The sequence below is a fragment of the Hemitrygon akajei genome, chromosome 15 (assembly GCF_048418815.1).
Source record: "Hemitrygon akajei chromosome 15, sHemAka1.3, whole genome shotgun sequence".
Classification (NCBI taxonomy): domain Eukaryota; kingdom Metazoa; phylum Chordata; class Chondrichthyes; order Myliobatiformes; family Dasyatidae; genus Hemitrygon; species Hemitrygon akajei.
The window spans coordinates 15150752-15170956 of record NC_133138.1 but is presented as its reverse complement, the minus strand read 5'-3'; the positions used below and the strand labels follow the sequence as shown (position 1 = coordinate 15170956).

The 20205-nt window shown below is 42.9% G+C and overlaps 1 protein-coding gene across 3 annotated transcripts in view; it reads left to right on the top strand.

The window, feature by feature from the left end:
• The first annotated feature begins 2919 nt into the window (after nt 1–2919).
• The window catches only part of LOC140739175 (glucosamine-6-phosphate deaminase 1), a 34672-nt gene continuing 17386 nt past the window's right edge, over nt 2920–20205 (top strand). Inside the window, exons 1-3 of one of the 3 annotated variants that reach the window (XM_073067210.1) lie at nt 2920–3011; nt 10223–10393; nt 19977–20078. In XM_073067210.1, coding sequence (XP_072923311.1) covers nt 10270–10393; nt 19977–20078 — 226 coding nt within the window. In that variant the 5' untranslated portion in view covers nt 2920–3011; nt 10223–10269. Of the gene's footprint in view, nt 3012–7155; nt 7266–10222; nt 10394–19976; nt 20079–20205 lie in introns of those variants that run through there. The other 2 variants (XM_073067209.1, XM_073067211.1) reach the window with 2 other exon arrangements.

The window sequence follows — 20205 nt, the reverse complement described above, 5'->3', positions numbered from 1 at the left end:
TATTTCAAAGATGTACAAGTTAGGGTTAGTTGTGAGAATGCTATGTTGGCACTGGAAGCATGCTCACATTGATGGGCTGCCCTCAGCAAATGTCAGACTGTGTTGGCCATTTACACAAAGCAGTTCACTGTATCTTTTGATATACACGTGACAAATAGAGCTAATCGTTCTCTCTTACAGAATGAGTGCATGAGGTGCTTCAAACAGAATTTCCTTGTATAAAAGAAGGTGAAGATTGGGCTTTATCATGAAGTTTGATTCTTTGGTCCTTTGTTTTACCTACTTATAGTAGATTAAAACTGATTTCATCCTGAGATTTAAATGATCTACTATTAATAATTGTAACATCGGTGTAAACTAAATGTTTGTCCCCACCACTGGTTCAGTTGCAGTACTGCTTAGTTTTGATTTCCTACATGCAAAGACGTAGAGGACTGAAGTACTAATATTAAAAGTTGGCAGTGTGCCTCAAGTTTATCAATGTTACACAGATGTATTGTATCTGGTAAGTCTGAGGCTAAGTTGCATAGGGGACAGCCAAATTCACTTTTAATGGTTTTGAGAATTTTTAAAAAATAGTTATTCATTTATTGGATGGGGCTGTCGCCAGCTAAGCCAGCATTTATTGCCCTGCCCTAGTTGCCCTTGAGAAGGAGGTGAGGTTAGCAAAATTGAAAATGATATTGGAGCTGTGCTTAGTCACACAGTCATAAGTGTAAAGCAAGTAGACCAAGGGGCCATATACACAGCTGAACATGTCCCTACCTTAGAAATTACTGGGCTTACCTATAGCCCTCTATTTTTCAAAACTCCATGTACCTATTCAAAAATCTCTTAAAAGACCCTATCGTATCCACCTCCACCACTGTTACCGGCAGCCCATTCCACCCACTCACCACTCTCTGCGTAAAAAAACTTACCCCTGACATCACCTCTGAACCTACTGCCCAGCACCTTAAACCTGTGTCCTCTTGTGGCAACCGTTTCAGCCCTGGGAAAAAGCCTCTGACTATCCACACGATCAATGCCTCTCATCATCTTATACACCTCTATCAGGTCACCTCATCCTTCGTTGCGCCAAGGAGAAAAGGCCGATATTACCTCAAATTTTCATAAAGTTTGTGACAACCAAGGTGTATTCATTCAGATGCACAGATGGGCCCTTGAACACGGCCCAATCCACTGTCTAAGCAATCTCATAGCTGCCCTTCTGCCTTCTACAACCACCTCCTTGTTCTAATCTGTGGAATTTTTCTCTTTAGCCTCCACCTGTATGCAGTAAGGGAAAGGACAGCCAAGTGATTTGATTTACCAAATTGTAGTCTGGGCATGGAACAGTAGGAATTCTTTATCTTAGTATAACTGTGGTCAAATGTCTTGGGATTTCTGGTGCTACAGGTTATAATGCTGGCGGTAATTGAACTGGGTTTCCTTCAAACAAGCCTGATTGAAGTCCCTGACCATGATTTGAAATATTTCGGGATGAATTATTTCTTGTTTGGAGATAACGTTATGCAGTATTTTAAGCACTTGATTATAGTTGGCCACTGGTGGTATACAAGCTGCAGTCAGGATTATGGAGAACTCTGTAGGTAAATAGAACAGATGACATTTGACCATTAGGTGTTCGAGGTCAGGGGAACATGAGTTTGACAAAACTGCCATATTGGAGCACCACTGGGAGCTCATCATGAAACACACCTCCAATCATGAATTGGCAATTCAGTCCATTCGGTAAACCGAGAAACCGTCTGATTTGGTTGTTGTGTTTGGCATGCTGGAAAAAGCCACATCTCGCTCAAACATAGTACAACTATCTCTTTTCCCTGATACAGTAATCTTGCCATGAGGTCTTCAATTTTGTTCTTCAGTGACTGCACATTTGCTAGCAAGATGCCAGGCAGAGGGGGTCTCATTCCTCTCTGTTGCAGCCTGGCTTAACATCCCCCACTCCTGCCTTGCTTCCGGCCATGGCAATGGACTTCATCCGCTTAAAGATGTCGTAACTGCTTGGTCCTGTGAGACCTTCTGAAGATCGTGAAATCTGTAGACCATTAAGTTGATATAAGAAAACATTGCTTAAAGGGCAATTACATGCTGCAGATTGCAGTGAGACAAATACAAAAGAGGTTTATTTGGAAGTATTGTACATAGTGTGCAGAACATCGCCGTGGTTCATCAGTGGCATCTTTCAGGAATTGTACAAACAATTAAGACCCTGCCTTTGGCCACAAATTTGTTCACGTTCCTGACCCTGGTGTTCTAGACACCAGCTCCAAAACCACCAGCTCAGTTATCCAAAGTCTGGACACTGGCCCTGGCTGTGCTCCAAACCCTGCCTCTGGCCCACATCCTACTCTGGAACCCTGGTTCTGGTTCTGGACTAAAGAGTGAGCCAGATCCCAAACTTATCAAGATTTCTGAAGAAGTAAATGTTGGTCTATTGTAATATTACTATAAGTAATTTATTAATTTCAATGGTAGATAAAGGAGTGATAGAATTCTACTGGAGGTAATACCAGAGCAGGTGGGGGGGTGGGGTGAAGAGTTGGTGAGTGGAGCATCACAGTTTGCACAAGGTCTCTCAAAGTCGATGTGGCTTTGGAGGACTGTAACCTCATTCTCAGGAACCTTTGTCACCTGTCGTTTCCCAGCTTAGTGTTCAGGCTATGCAAGGCTGCATTTCCTAGTTCCCATCTCAAGCTCTTTACTGCCATGCTGGACAAATCTGGCGCTCCACCCCTCCATTCAGTTAAACCAAGCACCGCCACTTGCTGTTATCTGCAGAATGTCCTTAAAGTTAATTACAATGAGTCATGAAATATCTAGCTGCTCTCTTAACCTTTGAATTTTGATGGATATTAATTTGCTGAAGGTAAAAGGACAAAGTGCAAGGGACACAAGAGACTGAAGATTTTAAAACCTGAAGTCATAAACAAGTTGCTGGTGAAACAGTGGGCTGAACAGCACTCTTACTGCAAATGTCTAGTACCAGAAAGTTTTCATTTAAGGTGAGATGGGGGCAAGTATAAAGGAAAAGTGTGGGCAAGTATTTTTACAGAGAGGTGGGTACGTGTTTTAGCTGGTGTTGGAGATAAATACAATCGTGGTGGTAAATATGTGGAGTTCATTGGGAATTGTGCTGAATAGCCCAATTCTGCTCCAATATGTTGTGGGTATTCAAGAGGCTCTTAGAGACATGAATGTCCACAAAATGGAAGGATATGAACGTTGTACAAACTGAAGGGATTAGTTCAGTTGGGCATTTGATTACTAATTTAATTACTTCAGCACAACATTGTGGGCTAAATGGCCTGTTTCTGTTCTGTACTGTTAAGTGTCCTGTTTATGTGGGAAATAGACAGTCAACATTTCAGGTCAAAACCTTGCATTAGGACAGAAATATGAGCCTCTTTATTAAACCTTTTTCTGAATAAAAGGAGAGAAAATTACTTAGCATTACTAATCAAAAATGATGACTTTTCCAAATTCAGTAATTAATGAAAGGTCCTGATAATGGATCTTCGTCTAAAATGTTTGTTCCCCTTTGTGCAGGATTCCCAAAAGGTTAACTTGCAGGTTAAGCAGTTCAGTGGCAAGGAAGGCAAATGTAATATTAGCATTTATTTCGAGAGGACTAGAACATAAGAGCAAAGATGTGACACTGAAGCTTTATAAGACATTGGTCAGACCATACTTGGAGTATTATGAGCAGTTTTAGGCACTTTATCTAAGAAAAGATGAGCTAGCATTTGGAGAGGGTCCAGAGGTGGTTCACGAGAATAATTCTGGGAATGAAACGGTTAATGGATGAGGAGTGTTTGATAGCTCTGTGTCTGTACTCACCGGAGTTTAGAAGAATGAGGGAGGATCTTATTGAAACTTAACAAATATTGAAAGACCTAGACTGAATGGAGGTGGAGAGGATGTTTCTTATAGTAGGTGTAGGTGTTCTAGGACCTGAGGGCACAGCCTCAGAATAGAGGGGCATCCACTTAGAGATGAGATGGAATTTCTTTAGCCAGAGGGTGTGAATCTGTGGAATTCATTGCAACGGATGGCTGTGGAGGCCAAGTCAGTGACTGTATTTAAAGCAGATGTTGATAGGTTCCAGGTTAGTCAGGACATTAAAGGTTATGGGGAGAAAGCAGGAGAATGGGGTTGAGAGGAAGAATAAATGAGCCATGATAAGATGGTGGAATGAAACAGACTCGATGGGAGAAATGGCCTAATTTTGCTCCTATGTCTTGTGATTTCATGGTCCATAGATGCTGCCTGACCTGCTGAGTTCCTCCTGCATTTTGTGTGTGTTGCGCATTTGAATAGCAGATGTCCTCACATATCTTGCTTTAACCCCCCAACTCACTGCTGTGCCATGGGCTTAATTTTAGAGCTCTAACTTTGCCGTGTATGTACAGCATGTACCATTAACACTGATGTAGTGCGCAAGCTGAAAAACTGGTGTTTTTGTTTAGAAACTATTTGCATTTGTGTGGTGACTTTACAAACATACTCAAATGTTGTCAGTGATATTCAATAAATTACATTGATTTTGTTAACTAATGCCAAATCAACGTATGTGTCAGAGTTAGAATATTGTAACAAATTTATTGAAGCCATTGTTTATTCATAACAATTAATGTTTTACATTTGGTTCCGGTACAAAGTTTAATTGCTATCTCCGGAAGCGATTCTGCAAAATGTTATATTAGCTCCCTTTACCTTGGATCACTTTGGAAGGTCTGTTAAAGTAACTTGTGTATCTCAGCCTACCTCTATCTGTAAGTTTGCTTTCTTGTATTCACAATTGATTTCACTTTGACTAACTATCATTTTGCCTTTACTTTCATTTTCATGTTCCCAGAAATGTTGCCAGTTATATGAATGCTTAGTTCTAACAGACATGTCTGGTATATTCAAAGTTCTTGGGCAAATGATCAATGGTAAACACATGATCAAATTATAGGTTCTATAGGTTTCAATAGGTACATTTAATGTCAGAGAAATATGTACAATATACATCCTGAAATTCTTTTTCTTCACAAACATCCACAAAAATGGAGTGCCCATAGAATGAATGACAGTTAAACATTAGAACCCCAAAGACCCCCCAGCTCCCCCTTCCCATGCACAGGCAGCAAGGCAACGATCACCCCCCCACCAGCAAAAAAGCATTGGTGCCCTCCACCGAGCACTCAAGTGTGCAGCAAAGCATCAATAAAGACAGAAGACTTGCAGTACCCCAAAGACTACTCGTTCACCTGGTATTTTGACATAATGTAGGCTCTCTCTCCCTGATAAGGGAAAAAGAGGTGTCCCTGTTTCACAGCAAGAGAGGAGACATAACAAACAACTCACCGATTTATGATGTTAAGTCTGATGCATCGCTTTTTCCACGCTCTGTGCCCAAAGAACTCAGGTCTCCGACAGCTAGCCTGCTACTCCTGATGTTCGGTGTTCTCCTGCAATGCCTCAGTCAGGGGCACCGGCCTTGAATCAGACTGTTTTCAGAGCCATCAAAATCCAGCACTCTAAAGGCGTGCTAGTCATCCAGGCTGCATCCTTAGGATATCAAAAAGCAGCCGGTCAAGAGGCCCTGAAAGTGAGTGCTATTCCTGCAAAGAACTGAGGTCAGAGTGTAACTCCAGGTCAGGGTCTTAAAAAAAAACTTGAAAGGGTAAAAAAGAGATATCAAAGATAGAAATAAAGCTGCTTTTGAAGATGCAAGCAAAGGAGTTGCCATTTAACGCCATCATGACTATGTTCTGCCCGGTGCATCTGACGTCAGTAGTGGGAAGGTATTCTAAGGGACCAGATATATGAGTATTTGGATAGATGTGGACTGATTAAGGATAGTCAGCATGGTTTTGTGTGTGATAAGTCATGCTAACCAATCTTATAGAGTTTTATTATGTGCCATGTCAGTTGGGCACAATATCACAGTAATTCTAGAACAATGTACCAGAAATTTCAATCATGATTGACTCTTGTACTTTATGGAGTGGAAGAAAGAGCAATCTTACTTTCATAAACACCAGAGATTCTTGCAGATGCTGGAAATCTTGAACAATACACATGAAATGCTGGAGGAACTCAGCAGGTCCAGCAACATCTATGAAGGGGAATAAAACAGTCAATGTTTCAAGCCGAGGCCCTTCATCGGGCATGGAAAGGAAAGGGAAGGGAAGGGGCATAAGCCAGAATAAGATGGTGAGAGGAACAGAAGGAGTGCAAGCTGGTGATGCACCATCAATAACTCTCGAAGATGTGAGTTAAGGTAGGCTCTTATTGGCTGGAAGAAAGCACCATCAGCAGCAAGCAACCACCACACAACATCCTGGAGACTGAGGGGGGAGCAGTGCCTCCAATCGCCTTTATACCGGGGTCTGTGGGAGGAGCCACAGGAGCAGTCAGTGGGGGGGGGGGGGGGGGGCGTGTCCAGACAAGGTATATGTAGTTCACCACTGCTGGCAAGTGATCGGTGAGGTGCAATAAGAAGCTGGGAGGTAATAGGTGGAAGAAGTAAAGGTCTGAAGAACGAATCTGCTGGGAGAACATTGGACCTGGGAGAAAGGGAAGGTAGGTGGGGCATCAGAAAGAAAAGATGAGGAGAAGGGGCGTGAGGGGAAGCAATGGGAAAAGAGAGAAGGGGAGGGGGAGAAATTACTGGAAGCTAGGGAAATTGATGTTCATGCTATCAGGTTGTTGGCTACTCACCTGAACTCTTCGTCTCCCCACATTTTATTCTGGCTTTTGTTCCCTTCCTTTCCAGTCCTGATGAAGGGGTTCAGCCCGAAATGTCCAAAAATCTCCTGCCCCTATAGACGCTGACTGACCTGCTGAGTTCCTCCAGCATTTTCTATCTGTTGCTCAATCTTACCTTCAGGTCGTCTGGTAATTCCAAAGGATATCTGGAAACGACAACACCACAGGACTGTCTGCTATCAATTTATTTTGTATGGCGACAAACGCAAAATTCAACACCTAGCATATTTCTAAATTAAAACAAATACCTTTGATAGCTCTATGAAGCAGATTTATTTATTGTGCGGAAAATTTAAATTTATTAGTTACGTTGAACTCCTGTCAAACTTCAGTGCAAAGGGTTAATGATTTCCAGTGACGCCTGGCAAACGTTTCAAAGCTTTGGTTTCCCTCACTTTTCCCCGCCGATCATCTGACCGACATTAAAGTCATATGACTGTTTTCTGTAGCGTGATAATGGAGAAGAATCCGGTAGAAAATAAAGACTGTCGCTTCAGGGGGTAAGATGCTAACCGATTCTGACGGTGATTTTTGTACACACATCATGACCTATTAAAAACACAAACTTAAAGTTTGGCCTAGGTAATTGTTGCACGATAAGAGATCGGTTAATGGAAGTCCGAGGAGTAATCCCGATAATGAGGAGAATGGTGATGCATTTTTCAGTTCCTAATTGGAGTGAATATTGTTTTGCAAATCGGCTGCAGTCTCATCGCTGTGGTACCCCCCCAGTCTTCGTGCTTGGCCTTTCACTGAGTTGGCTTGATGGCATTCTACAGTATTTAATGTGCTCTTGTGATCTGACTACCGCGTTATCGGCGTTTTTTTTATTGCAGTAATTCACGCTATAAAATATATTGTTCACGCACTGAGTTTTTCAGATCCGCTCAACACTGTGATTGGCTCTTGAGAGGCGCGTCTAGCAATAGGAAGGATTCTTAATCTACTGTGCACAAGCATTTAGAATTCCATATTACCCCGAAATGGCGAGATTAATTTCGTGTTGACTTGTGTGGGTGACTGGTTCACTTTGTCAGTATGGTTTTTCTTTTCGGCAATGTTCACTTCCCCCTCCCCCCCGCTTTGCATTCAGCTATACTTCGATTTGTACAATTCATTGCACGGTCCGTTTTAATGCAGTGCCCGAATTGCATATTCTGCACTGGTGAGAAGAGCTTCAGTGTTGCCAGTGTGTAGTGTGACTGCCCGGGGTTGCGAGTGCCGGTGCACCTTCAATATCGCGAATATAGGACAGGCGGGGATGCAGAGACACGAGTCCGAGTCACGCACTTGTTGCCCGCTGTTGTAGTTGCCGACTGAGCGAAACCTGCTGATTTTAGATAGCGCCGAAGGAGGGAAATCCAACGGCAGCGTGCAACAGCACCGCACACCAATTACTACCTCATTAGAAATAAGTTCAGAGAGCGGGTTGGCCCCTCTCAGGAGCTGATGAGAGAAATAATATCCTTGCTTGTGGTATCGCTTTCGAACTTGCAGACTACGAATGCTCCATGCGTCTCTGTCTTGTTTTTGCTTCTAGCCAGTAGCCACGACCCTGTTTTTAAAAAAAGTTTTAAATATTTCAGGTGATCAGTTGGAACACTGGCTTTGAACCAGATCCGAGAACCTGCAGCCTTGTCTTTCCCCTTTTTAGATTTTATTCTCGTTTATTTCTCAGTTAACTAATGTAGACTTGTTGCTAGGAATTTTTTGCATAATTGTACAGATGGGCAAGTATTTGTTTAAAATCAGTTCTAAACATTCAGAGCCTACTTCTGTAATTTTTTTTAGATCAATCCAGTTTTTTTTTAAGATTGAAATGTCCAGGGCTTGTCTAGAATTTCCTGTTTACTTGTAAGAACTAATTTAGAGGAAAAACCAATAGTTTCTGTTAGTTTTTCTTCAATGTTGAACAGTTTTTTAGAATCGGGAGAGATTCAGCACAGAAAATAAGCCCTCTGACCTATGAAGAACATAGAAACATAAAAAACCTACAGTGCAATACAGGCCATTCGGCCCACAAAGCTATGCTGAACATGTCCTTACCTGAGAAATTACCTAGGGTTACCCATAGCCCTGTTTTTTTCTGAGCTCCATGAACCTGTCCAGAAGCCTCTTAAAAGACCCTGTTGTATCTGCCTCCACCACCATCACCAGCAGCCCATTCCACGCTCTCACTACTCTGTTTTTTAAAAAAAACAACTTTCCCCTGATATCTCCTCTGTACCTACTTCCAAGCACCTTAAAACTGTGCCCTCTCGTGCTAGTCAATTCATCCTGGGGAAAAAGCCTCTGACTATCCACACAATCAATGCCTCTCATCATCTTGTACACCTCTATCAGGTCACCTCTCATCCTCTGTCGCTCCAAGGAGAAAAGGCCGAGTTCACTCGACCTATTCTCATAAGGTACGCTCCCCAATCCAGGCAACATCCTTGTAAATCTCCCCTGCACCTTTTCTATGGTTTCCACATCCTTCCTGTAGTGAGGCGACCAGAACTGAGCACAGTACTCCAAGTGGGGTCTGGCCAGGGTCCTATATAGCTGCAACATTACCTCTCGGCTCCTAAACTCAATCCTACGATTGATGAAGGCCAATGCATCATATGCTTTCTTAACCACAGAGTCAAACTGCACAGCAGCCTTGAGTGTCCTATGAACTCAGACCCCAAAATCCCTCTGATCCTCCACACTGCCGAGATTTGACCATTGGCTATCCATTTACACAAATCCTTCATGAATCCAAATGTTTATTCTAACTGCATTCCCATTCCCCACCCGCCTCGTCCCCAGTCCTTCACTTGGCTGCACGCAGTGGTCAGTTGACACTCTAAACTCCACACCACTGGGATGTAGTGGCACACTGGCGCACCTGGGGGGATATGCTTGGTCCTGGACAATGTGCAGATTTCACACAGATGGCCCCTGAGGTCAGGAATGAACTCGGGTCTTTGGCTGTGTGAGGCAGTGGCTCTGATGGCTGTGCCACAGTGCTGCCTAGTTTGTGATGTTATTTCGTTAAGGTGGCCAGATTCCTGAATCTGAAAAGACTGGCTTAAGCACCGCCTGACCTGCAGTTTAAACAAAAATCACGCATCCCCTGTGGCCTGCCTCCTTTCAACACCGCCAGGAGGACCAGAACCTTTGGAGGACTGTGTGCCGCAGAAGGCCTGGAGAGTTATGTTGGGTGGAGTCAGGGCCTTGTGCTTTGAGTTGTGGGAGGGTCCCCCATGCCAGACACGTCAAAGGGTAGGGACCAGACTAAGAGTGGCCCACCAGTCCTCCAGGTTCAGGAGTTCAGTTCACGGCTGACAACCCTGACTGTTGTAATGGAAACAGCAATGGAGAATACCTTTATAGCTGCCCTAAACACCAGTGGTGCAACAGGCGGAACTAACTAACTAACTAACTACTCCTGTCAACATACTGACTATGCTTGAATGTTGCTTTTTGGCAGAAAGTGATTTGATCTTTGCTGCTCCTCAATTCTTCAAGAAAACAGCAATGAAATTGGTTATATTGGAGGACCACACCAAAGCCAGTGAATGGGCTGCAAAATATATCCGGAATCGGATCGTCCAATTCAACCCTGGTCCAGGCAGATATTTCACCTTGGGGCTGCCAACTGGTAAGCTGGAAGAAAAATAATGTTATCAGAGTTGCCTCTATAAGTGGATATTTCTTGTATTTTTTATTTTGATTTCAAATGTTCAAAAATATGCCTTAACATACCCTGGATGAAAAAGCAAACATAGACTTCCTGAATATTGACAACTTACTGGATTACGTTTTTTTTTGTGGTGTCATGGTGACATTATAATCATTCTTGGATTCAGAAAATCCTGGTTGGTTTTGAAGGGATCATAGACGGCAGTGCAGGAATCAGAGGGCACAGCCTCAGGATAGAAACGCATCTCTTTAGAACAGAGATGAGGGGGAGCTTCTTTAGCGAGACGGTAGTGAATCTATGGAATTCATTTCCATAAATGGCTTAGTTGTTGGTGTATTTAAAACCGTGGTTGACAGGTTCTTGATTAGTATGGGTGTCAAAGATTAGAAGAGAAGGCAGGAGAATGAGGGGTAATAAATTAGCTGTGATGGAATGGCAGAGTAGACTCAATGGGCCAAATGGCCTAAATCTGTTATATCTCATGGTCAATTGAGGCCAAATCATTAAATGTATTTAGAAAGAGACAAGTATATTACTACTGCAGGAATCAAAGAATACAGTGACATGGGAAGAGGGTATTGATCCATCATGATCTTGTTGAAAGGCAGAGCAAAGCCTACCATGACGGTCTCTTTGTTTAAAGTGGATGTGTGTTGAGATGTTTTCATAATCTGTTTGTAGCCAGTTGCCATTGAAAACTACATTTTCTGCCGTTAAGAGATACAAGAGATTCTTCAGATGCTGGAAATCTTGAGTGACACTCACAGAAAGCTGGAGAATTCCCGCTGCTGTCCGCAGGGAGCTTGTACGTACTCCCCGTGACCATGCGTGCTTCCTCCCACAGTCCAAAGATGTACTGGTTGGTAGGTTAATTGGCCATTATAAATTATCCCATGATTAGGCTAGTGTTAAATCGGGAGTTGCTGGGCTGCGTAGTTCAAGGGGCCAGATGGGGCTATTCTGTCCTGTACCCCTGTGGCCATTTCCCACAATAATAAGTAATCCATTTTGGATATTGTTGTGGGGAATTTAGAGAGAATTTGAAGAGCTTGGCAGAAGGCTGAAAAGCAGGACCTCCAAGTTAGTAATTTCTGGATTGCTACCTGTGCCATGTGCCAGTGACGTTGGGAGCAGGATGATTTGGCAGATAAATGCAAGACAGAGAAGCTGGTGCAGGGGCAGGGCGTCAGGTTCTTGGGTCTCTTCTGGGGGTTGTATGAGCTGTACAAAAGTGACATGTTGCATCTGAGCCCAGGAGGAGCCAATATTCTCGCAGGCAAGTTTGTTAGAGCTGTTGCGGAGGGTTTAAACTAATTGGATAGTGGAGTGGGAACTGGAGTGAAGGGATCCAGGATAGGACAGAGGGTAAAAAAGAAAAGATAGTTTGCAGTCAGACTGTCAGAAATGGGAGGCAGATGATAGGACAAAGTTGCAGCCAGCAGGGTGAGTCCCTGGATTTATTAGGGATGCAGAATCAAAAAGGGTAGCAAAAACAGTATTCAACGTGTTATATTTCAGTGCACGGAATATAAGAAATAAGGTGGATGATCTTGATGAACTTTTACAGATTATCAAGTATGATGTTGTGGCCATCACTGAATCATGCTGAAGGATGGTTATGGTTGGGAGCTGAATATCCGAGGTTTCATGTTGTATTGGAGAGACAGGAAGGTAGGCAGAGGGCGTGCTGTGGCATTGCCTGTAAATAATGGTATATAATTAGTAGAAAGATGTAACGTAGGATTGGAAGGTGTTGAATCCTTGTGGGTTGAGATAAGAACCTGCAAGGGTAAAAGGGCCCTGGTGGCAGTTAAAAACAGGCCTCCCAACAGTAGCTGGGATGTCTGCCACAGCTTACAATGAGAAATAGGAAAGGTTTGTCAAAAGGGCAATGTTATGATAGTCACGAGAGATTTTAACAATCAGGTCAATTGGGAAAATCAGTAGGTAATGGATCTCAAGAGAAAGATAGTTTTTTGAATATCTGTGAGGTGGTTTTTTAGAGAAGTTTGTTGAGCCTACTAGGGGATCAGCTATACTGTATTGGCTGTTATGTAAAGAACACGAGGTGATTCAGGACCCTAAGGTAAAGGAACCCTTAGGAGGCAGTAATCACAATATGGTTGAAATTTGATGGGGAGAAAGTGAAATCTGATGTAGCAGTATTTCAGTGGAGTAAAGAAAATTACAGTGGAATGAAAGAAGAGTTGGCCAAAGTAAATTGGAAGGGGATGCTGACAGGGATAACAACAGAGCAACATGGCTTGAGTTTCTGGGAAAAATGAGGAAGGTGCAGTATAGATGTATTCCAAAAACGAAGAAATGCTTAAATGGCAAAATAGTACATCTGGTAGCTGACAAGGGAAGTGAAAGCTAATGTAAAAGCAAAAGAGAAGGTATACATCAAGGCAAAAGTTAGCAGTTTGATAGAGGATTGGGAAGCTTTTTAAAAACCTACAGAGTAACTAAAAGAATCATTAGGAGGAAAAAGATGAAATATGAAAGCAATTAGCAAACAATATCAAAATGGATAGTAAACATTTTTTCAAGTTTTTTTAAAAAGAAGATTTGAGTGGATATAGGACCACTAGAAAATGAGGCTGGAGAAACAGTGTGCCAGGTGTTGAAGGAAGAGTTACAGTTACTATTACAAAGGAGAAGTTGCTCAAAAAGCTGAAAGACCTAAGGGTATATAGGTTTTCTGAACCAGATGAACTGCACTTTAGAGTTCAGAAAGAATTAGCAGTAGAGGTTGCGGAGGCATTAGTAATGATCTTTCAAAAATCATTGGACTCCGGCATGGTTCCAGTGGACTAGAAAATTCCAAATGTCACTCCACTCTTTAAGAAAGGAGGAAGGCAGCAGAAGTGAAATTATAGACCAGTTAGCCCTTCCTCAGTGTCTGGGAAGATGTTAGAGTCAATTGTTAAGGAATAGGTTATGGAATACTTGGTGACACTGGATAAGATAGGACAAAGTCAGCATAGTTTCCTTAAGGGAAAATCTTGCTTGATGAACCTATTGGAACTCTTTGAGGAGATTACACGTAGGATAGATAAAGGGGACACAATGGATGTTGTAGATTTGGACTTTCAGAAGGCCTTTGACAGGATGCCACACATGAGGCTGCTTACCAAGTTAAGAGCCCATGGTATTACAGGAAAGTTACTGGCATGTTTAGAACATTAGCTGATTGGTAGGAAGCAGTGAGTAGGAATAAAAGGATCCTTTTCTGGTTGGTTCCCAGTGACTAATGGTGTTCTGCAGGGGTTGGTGTTGGGACCACTTCTTTTTATGCTGTATATCAATGATTTAGATGATGGAATAGATGGCTTTGTTGCTACATTTGCAGATGATATAAAGATTGGTAGAGGGGCAGGTAGTGTTGAGAAAACAGTCTGCAGAAGGTCTTGGACAGATTAGGAGAATAGACAAGAAAGTGGCAAATCAAATGCAATGTTGAAAAATGCATGTTCATGCACTTGGTAGTAGAAGTAAGTGTACAGACTATTTTCTAAATGGGGAAGAAAATCCAAAAATGTGAGATGCAAAGGGACTTGGGAGTCCTTGTGCAGAACATCCTAAAGGTTAACTTGCCTGTAGAGCCGGTGGTGAGGGAGGCAAATGCAATGTTAGCATTCGTTTAAAATGTCTAGAATAGAGCAGGGATGTGAAGCTGAGGCTTTATCAGGCACTGGTGAGGTCTTGCCTTGAGTATTATGAACAATTTAAGGCTCCTCATCCAGGAAAAGATGTGCTGGCATTGGAGAGATTTCAGAGGATGTTCACAAGGATGATTCCGGGAATGAAAGGGTTATCAAAAGAGGAATGGTTCTGGGCCTGTACTCGCTGGAATTTAGAAGGATGTGTGCCAAGCTTTAGATGTTACAGAAAGGACAGAGAGGGAGTCAAAAGAGGAGGGTGTGAGGCACTGCTGATCAGAGATAGTGTCACGGCTGCAAAAAAGGAGTAAGTCATCGAGGGATTGTCAACTGGGTGTCTGTGGGTGGAAGTCAGAAACAGGAAGGGGTCAATAACTCTACTGGGTGTTTTTTTTAATATAGACCACCCAATAGTAACAGGGACATCGAGGAGCAGATAGGGAGACAGATTCTGGAAAGGTTTAATAATAACAGGGTTGTCGTAGTGGGAGATTTAAATTTCCCAAATGTTGGTTGGTATCTCCCTAGAGCAAGGGGTTTAGATGGGGTGGAGTCTTGGGTGTGTTCAGGAATGTTTTCTGACACAATATGTAGATAAGGCTATAAGAAGAGAGGCTGTACTTGATCTGGTATTGGGAAATGAACCTGGTCAGGTGTCAGGTCTCTTAGTGGGAGAGCGTTTTGGAGATAGTGATCACAATGCTATCTCCTTTACCATAGCATTGGAGAGGGATAGGAACAGACAAGTTAGGAAAGTGTTTAATTGGAATAAGGGGAAATATGAAGCTATCAGGCAGGAACTTGGAAGCATAGATTGGGAACAGATGTTCTCAGGGAAATGTATAGCAGAAATCTGACAAATATTCTGGGGATATTTGCATGGCATTCTGCATAGGTATGTTCCAATGAGATGGAACGGATGGTAGGGTATAGAAACCATAGTGTACAAAGGCTATTGTAAATCTATTCAAGAGGAAAAGAAGACTTACAAAAGGTTAAAAAAACTAGGTAATGATAGAGATCTAGAAGATTATAAGGCTAGCAGGAAAGAGCTTAAGAATGAAGTTAGGAGAGCCAGAAGGGGCCATGAGAAGGCCTTGGTGAGCAGGATTAAGGAAAACCTCAAGGCATTCTACAAGTATGTGAAGAGCAAGAGGATAAGATGTGAGAGAATAGGACCAATCAAGTGTGACAGTGGGAAAGTGTGTATGGAACCATAGGAGATAGCAAATGTGCTTAATGAATACTTTGCTTCAGTATTCACTATAGAAAAGGATCTTGGTGATTGTAGGGATGATTTATAGCCGATTGAAAAGCTTGAACATATATACATTAAGAAAGAGGATATGCTGGAGCTTTTGGAAAGCATCAAGTTGGATAAGTCTCTGGGACCAGATGAGATGTACCCCAGGCTACTGTGGGAGGCTAAAGAGGAGATGGTGAGCCTCTGGCAATGATCTTTGCAAAATCAATGGGGACAGGAGAGGTTCCGGAGGATTGGAGGGTTGTAGATGTTGTTCCTTTATTCAAGAAAGGGGGTAGAGATAGCTCAGACAATTATAGACCAGTGAGTCTTACCTCAGTGTTTGGTAAGTTGATGGAGAAGATCCTGAGAGGCAGGATTTATGAACATTTGGAGAGGCATAATATGATTAGGAATAGTCAGAATGGCTTTGTCAAAGGCAGGTCGTGCCTTATGAACCTGATTGAATTTTTTGAGGATGTGACTAAACACCCTGAAGGTAGAGCAGTAGATGTAGTGTATATGGATTTCAGCAAGTCATTTGATAAGGTACCCCATGCAAGTCTTATTGAAAAAGTAAAGAGCCATGGGATCCAAGGGGACCTTGCTTTGTGGATTCAGAATTGGCTTGCCCACAGATGGGTCATATTCTGCATGGAGGTCGGTGATCAGTGGTGTGCCTCAGGGATCTTTTCTGGGACCCCTTGTTTTCGTGATCTTTATAAATGACCTGGATGAGGAAGTGGAGGGATGGGTTAGTAAATTTGCTGATGACACAAAGGTTGACAGACAGACATACTTTATTGATTCCGAGGGAAATTGGGTTTCATTTCAGCCGCACCAAGAATAGTGAAGAAATATAGCAACATAAAACCATAAATAATTAAATAATAAGTTAATTATGCCAAGTGGAAATAAATCCAGGACCAGCCTATTGGCACAGGGTGTCTGACACTCCGAGGGAGGAGTTGTAAAGTTTGATGGCCACAGGTAGGAATGACTTCCTATGACGCTCAGTGTTACATCTCAGTGGAATGAGTCTCTGGCTGAATGTACTCCCATGCCTAACCAGTACATTATGGAGTGGATGGGAGACATTGTCCAAGATGGCATGCAACTTGGACAGCATCCACTTTTCAGACACCACCGTCAGAGAGTCCAGTTCCACCCCCACAACATCACTGGCCTTACGAATGAGTTTGTTGATTCTGTTGGTGTCTGCTACCCTCAGCCTGCTGCTTCAGCACACAACAGCAAACATGATAGCACTGGCCACCACAGACTCATAGAACATCCTCAGCATGTCCGGCAGATGTTAAAGATGTTATGGATAGTGTGGAAGGCTGTCAGAGGTTACAGCGGGACATTGATAGGATGCAAAACTGGGCTGAGAAATGGCAGATGGAGTTCAACCCAGATAAATGTGAGGTGGTTCATTTTGGTAGGTCAAATCAAATGACAGAATATAGTATTAAAGGTAAGACTCTTGGCAGTGTGGAAGATCAGAGGGATCTTGGGGTCCGAGTCTATAGGACACTCAAAGGTGCTGTGCAGGTTGACTCTGGTTAAGAAAGCATATGGTGCATTGGCCTTCATCAACCATGCGATTGAGTGTAAGAGCCGATAGGTAATGTTACACTTGACCATGGTCAGATGCCACTTGGAGTACTGTGCTCAGTTCTGGTCACCTCACTACAGGAAGGTTGTGGAAACTATAGAAAGGGTGAAGAGGAAATTTTACAAGGATGTTGCCTGGATTGGGGAGCATGCCTTATGAGAATAGGTTGAGTGAGCTCGGCCTTTTCTCCTTGGAGTGACGGAGGTTGAGAGGTGACCTGATAGAGGTGTATAAGATGATGAGTGGCATTGATAGAGGCTTTTTCCCAGGGCTGAAATGGCTACGACCAGAGGGCACAGGTTTTAAGGTATTTGGTAGTAGGTGCAGAGGAGATGTCGGGTAAGTTTTTTATGCAGAGAGTGGTGTGAGCGTGGAATGGGGTGGTGGAGACAGATACAATAGGCTCTTTTAAGAGACTCCTGGATAGGTACATGGAGCTTAGAAAAATAGAGGGCTATGGGTAACCCTTGGTAATTTCTAAAATAAGTACATGTTCGGCACAGTATTGTGGGCCGAAGTGCCTGTATTGTTCTATAGGTTTTCGATGTTTCTATGTTGGGGGGTGGGGGGGGGTGATGTCATTGAAACCTTTCACATGTTGAAAGGCCTAGAAAGGATTTTTCCCATGGATCCCCAGGACAAATGTTTCACGTCAGAGAAATGGATACAATTTACATCCTGAAGTGCTCCGCGACCATCCACGAAAAGCAGAGGAGTGCCCCCAAAGAATAATGACAGTTATATATTAGAACCCCAAAGACCACCCCAGCTTTCCTCCCTCCCGCACGCAAGTGGCAGCAAGCAATGAACCCCCTCCCCCCCCACCCCCACCGGCAAAAGAAAGAGCATCGGCACCCGCCACCGAGCACTCAAGTGAGAACAAAGCAACAGAAGAGACACAGACTTGCAGTTACCTCAAAGACTGCTCATTTACCCAGTATTTGATATACCAGAGGCTCTCTCCCCCCCTAATAAGGGAAAAGAGAAGCCGCCACTTAACAGCAAGTGGGGAGACATACCAAACAACTTGCTGGTTTACGATGTTAAAAGTTCACTGCGTCGGTCTCTTTGCCCAAAGATCTCGGGTCTCTGGGCACATGGCCTTAGATCTTCCATCTCCCATGACATAACGATCTCCTGCCTGGACACCGACCTCCGATTTCCCCCGTCTCCACAGCCACAAAATCTCGAACCCCCAAAGGTGAGCGAAGCCTTTTTTTGCATGCTTTAGTTTTTTGTTTGGGAGAAACTTTTGTTTGCTCCCATTCTGAATTGAAATAATGACTTGTAGCTTCATTCAGTTTATGAAGCAGCTGAGTGTTGTGAGCTGATGGGAAAATTAGCATTGCAGCTTAAAATCGATAGAAAATAAGATATCGAACAGGAGTAGGCCATTCATTCCTGCTCTGCCGTTTAATAAGATCATGGCTGGTCTTTTCTGTCAACACTTCTTTTCTTGCAGTAACTCCATGTTCTGCTTGTTGCTCTGTGATATTTACTCCACTCTCCTTGGCGCTGAGGCTGAAGCTGTCCCCTGCTCCAGCTGCTCTGGGCTTCACGCCTGCAAGCTTTGGGACAATTTGCCCTGCTGTGTGATGAGCTGAGGCTGAGGCTGTGGGCCTGCTTTGGCTCTATGGACTCACTTTTGCTCTGGATGCTGCTGCTTGTTTTTATTGTTTGCATGATGTGTTTCTGTTTCCTCTCCCTGTGCATTGGCTGTTGGTCCTTTTTGTAAAATTGGGTTCTGTCGGGCTTCTTGCTTTACGGCTGCCTGTAAGGAAATAAATCTTAAGGTTGTATAATTTATACATTGATAATAAATTTACTTTGAACCTTGAATGTGCTAACACTAAAGGCTGATCTATATTTGTGCGTCGCATCTACGCTGTAGGTGTTGCGTACCCTACGTCGTACCTACGCTGCACCCTATGCAGTAGGGTGACGTGCACCTCTCCTGAAAAGTCACTTGTGCGTCATGACCGCAACAACAGTGATTGATCCGCTTGGTAGCACCGCATTTCCGGTTGCTTCTTCTCCGCCATGTCTGTGGGCTGTGTGTACACCGATGCAAAATAGATGAACCAAATCGTCAAATCTACCTGCCGACATGCGAAAATGTTTGAAATGCATTTCCTTGTCCATGTCTCTCACGAAGAAACTCAACACAGTGGCATAGAAACCCCACCGCCAACTAGCGTTTTGGCGCACGCCAACGCATGCTCGCTACAATGTAGAGTGACGCAGAAGTGAAAATCAGGGCTACGGTGTAGCCCGTACGCACAAGTATAAATCAGCCTTTATTCCCTTAAAAGCTGAAAATCTACCCATCACTCTCCTGAACACTTGGTAACTTGGTAAATCCACAGCTCTCTTGACTAAAGAATGTTGAGGATTCACTGAACAGTGTGTGAAGAAATTTTATCTTATTTTATCTTGAAAGGCAGATTCTTTATTTTGTGAAGGTGGTCTAGACATTTGAGACTGCATCTACCGTGACAAGATCAGTGAGAACTTTTCAAATAGATGGCTTAAGCCAGGGTAGAGTTTGAGAGATGTGAAGAAGATTCAGTTTGGAATGGCATAGAGTGGAGTGAAGGCTGAGCAGAACATGATATCAATAGTGCTGTGAACTTGTGTAGCAACCTGTCCTGGCTTTTGGGGTTTCTATGGTGTTTATGAAGTTACGTTTCTTGTTAGCACATTACTGTTATTCCCTAGTTAGAACTACTCCTTTTGGGTTGTCAGCTGGTGTTAGAACATACTTCAGAAAGTAAAAAGTAAATCAAGTTTAATGTTGAAGAAGGAACATGTGTTTTGTAAAGACTAGATCAATATTGCTGCCAATAAGAGCTGCTAGTCTTAAAACTGTCATTTCTGATTTATTGCACCTAATTAAAGATGAGTGTTGGTGCTTTCATTAAGCAGAATAGAATAAGGTAGACGTATGTTATACTGAAATAATTTTAATGCCTTTTAAACAATTAAATTAGCATGCAACCATCTTTAATATCTTTGTAGGAAGCACTCCATTGGGAAGCTATAAAAAGCTAATTGAATATTATAAGAATGGAGATCTATCCTTCAGATATGTAAAAACATTTAACATGGATGAATACGTAGGTAAGTGTGCTGTGGTACAACTTTTCAGTTTGATATATGAATCTGAATATCGGCCAGGAATTCAGTGACTTGGTACTACTTTGCATATCTCACTGCTCTGATGCAATTAACTTAGAAAGGAATTTTA